Consider the following 3,019-nt stretch of genomic DNA (forward strand, 5'->3'; position numbering starts at 1 on the left):
ATGAGAAGCTCCAGGACACTGAAGATTTTAGCAGCGATTGCCATCTCTGTTTTTTTAATTGTTTTGCACCTGGGCAATAATCTCTGGAATAAATCTTTTAATCAACCTCGAGTGTTCAATGCATCTAGGTCAAAAAATGAACCAATTGTGGATGTCGAGCGGCAGCAGGAGGCAATAACTCTGCCGCTTAAAAAACCAAAGAGCAGAAAACTGATAGTGAGTATAGACAAAGCTGGACTTTGGATGATCGGGCGGATCCATTTTGATGGATGTGAGTATTCAAACTGTGATCTCGTCTATAGTCCAGATAATGTCAGCTATGCTCTCCAAGCGGATGCTCTTGCGTTTTTTCCAAATACACAGCAGAGTTCAATAGAATTTCCAGATGCGGTGAGACAGCGTCAGCTATGGTTTGTATTCAGCAAGGAGTCACCCGCTTACCCGTCTAACAGGTTTAAAAAAATTATCAACTCGTTCAATGGAAGTATGACTTACTCCCGAGACTCGGTTCCTGCACAGCTTCCTTATGGCTACCTAAAAAGGACGACCTCCAACCTTTCAGCTGACATAAACTATGCTTATGGCAAGACTAAGGGGGCTTACGCTTACGTCTCCCATTGCTCTTCCAAACAATACGATCGGTTGCACCTGATGCAGCAACTCAAAGCATACATAAATGTAGACATATTTGGAAACTGCACCAATAATAAACCGTGTCCAAAGAGAATTGATCCTAAATGTGAAGCGAAAGCGCACTCTCAATACCGATTCTATCTGGCATTCGAGAACTCTTTATGCAAAGAATACATAACAGAGAAATTCTGGAAAACTCTAAGAAATGAAGGATATTTCATTCCTATAGCTTTAGGCGGTTTATCTGTACAAGAATACAATGATGTGGCTCCACCTGATTCATTTATTCATGTGTACAATTTCTCATCAGTAGAAACACTAGGGAAATACCTTCAGTACCTGATGACAGATGATGCTGCTTTTAACAGGTACTTTGAGTGGCGCAGCCGCTACAGTGCTGCATTAGATATGAAGGCTACTTGCGCTCTTTGTAAATCTGTTAATGACCCTGAGTCCCTCCGATCAGTGCAGGGTCGACCATTTGCTGATGAGTGGAATAATGAAGACAACTGTAAAGACTTAACAATTTCGACTCACTGAAACTGTCAGTACAAGCGGAAAAATAATGGTTAGAAGAAGTGAGCCTTTTCTCTCTACATTTTTCAAGCTATTCACAGTACTATCTGTGTCATAGTAGTTTTACCTCAAAGTGATAGAGGGAAGCGATGATGGCCGATCGGAACCATGTCATTTGATAATTTCCTAGTGTTGTCTATTTGTTATGATTGATTTTGTAGTCAGAAATTAGAATCCAACTTCACAGACTTTTTTCAAAGTGAAGTAATTCATTTTTGCTATTTGGTCAAAGTACTGCTGTTAGCTACTCAGAAAGAGCAATTCAACTGATGCCCTCTTTTGATAAACTTGTGGTTTGAGATGGTTTGCAAACTCTGTGAGAATACACTGAAAATTATAGTTTTACCTCTCTTACACCTGATCTACTGTCACATAGGTTTATAGTCAGCACTCGTCACAATCTTTTTCTTAGTTTCACCAATGATATAAAACCTCCACTGTGGGGGTTTTATATCATTGGTTTTACAGACAAGCAGCTCAGCTATAAACGATATCTTAAGACTGCTGAAGAACCAGTCTCTACTGTAGGTAATCAGACACAAATACATAAAACTAGACAGTCTTCAGCAGAGCCTATCAAAGTCAATCTTTCACGCCGTGGCCTGTGTTGAAAACCTCAGGGCTAGTGAATAGTCATAGTAATGGAAATGCAACTCCAAACATGAGCAGCTGATCAGTTGTTTTATTTATAGCTCTGTGTCAGTCAATCATATAAAAGCGTTTATGGCCATCTAAACACCTTTTGGTGGCCATTTCTAGCCTAAGTTCAAAGGTTTTGTATAGACAACTTCTAGCAGGGCCTTGGAAACACAGTCAGCTGTCTTTCAGCCAGATGTCTAAAAGCATAAATGTATATTTTCTTGCACATCACAATACAGTTAACCTTAGGAACATGCCGCATGCAAACTATCCAAATTATCTGAATTATCTTTTTCCTAGAGTTTTACAACTAGATTTATAGCATTTCTCTAGGCCTATCTTAGAGATTTCTCATGGTAGACCCGCCAGCATTTCTGGTATTTCCTAGTATTTCTTTTATTTTTAACCAGCTAGCTCACAAAATACGTGTAAAGTTTCAATGCAAATTGCTATACTGCTATCATGACAACAATCCATGAACGCATTTATTGAGGGCAGTTGAACTTAATGCATCATGAGGCACATCCTTGAGTTTCAAATCAGATGGGTATTTATGAGGGTGGTTCTCAAGGACCAGACAGAGTTTTAAAACCAAATATTTTGCTTTAAATTTTCAAGTTTAAAACCAAATATTTGAAAATACACCTTGAAGTTTCAAAGTTTCAAGGCGCAGTTTCAAGCTTTTAATCATGTGGATTGTAATGCATTGGAAAAAGCTCTAAGATTGCCAGATCTCTACAGCATTGTTTGGAGCTGACCTGATTTATATTAAATAATCCGTAGGTAGTACATTGAGCTTTGGCAGTCTGCTCTTATTACAATTCCTATACGCAAGAATGTTTAATGTCATGAAACACTGCTTTTTTTAGATTTAAAAGTGTTGCGTAACTCCATAAGGGGATCAATTAGTGCAGGTAATAATGCGTTGTCACAGGTTTTAGCCCTATACATGGTAATCTTTGGTGAAACCCTATAATTACTGTCTATATAATTTCTTTTGAGCAACTGTTTCATAGAGATTACAAGCTCAGAGCTTTGCAAGTATATCTTCTATCTATATCAATCTCAAAGCCTGTATGTAGTTCAGTTTGTCCAGCTAGAGCTATTGTAATTGAGATTTGATCTTGGAACCTCCCATTCGCCTGGCAAACGCTTTACCAACTTAGATAGC

General features: G+C 38.5%; 1 protein-coding gene across 1 annotated transcript; it reads left to right on the top strand.

Moving 5' to 3' along the window:
• LOC137397566 (glycoprotein 3-alpha-L-fucosyltransferase A-like) lies at positions 1-1,173 on the top strand. The gene has a single exon (XM_068083858.1). It carries the CDS (start codon positions 1-3, stop codon positions 1,171-1,173), a length of 1,173 nt encoding a protein of 390 aa, XP_067939959.1.
• The last annotated feature ends 1,846 nt before the right edge of the window (positions 1,174-3,019 follow it).

This window comes from Watersipora subatra, chromosome 5 (assembly GCF_963576615.1).
Source record: "Watersipora subatra chromosome 5, tzWatSuba1.1, whole genome shotgun sequence".
In the NCBI taxonomy this organism is placed as follows: Eukaryota; Metazoa; Bryozoa; class Gymnolaemata; order Cheilostomatida; family Watersiporidae; genus Watersipora; species Watersipora subatra.

Coding starts and splice junctions, on each gene's coding strand:
- LOC137397566 (XM_068083858.1), top strand. CDS start 1: ATGAGAAGCTCCAGGACACTGAAGATTTTAGCAGCGATTGCCATCTCT.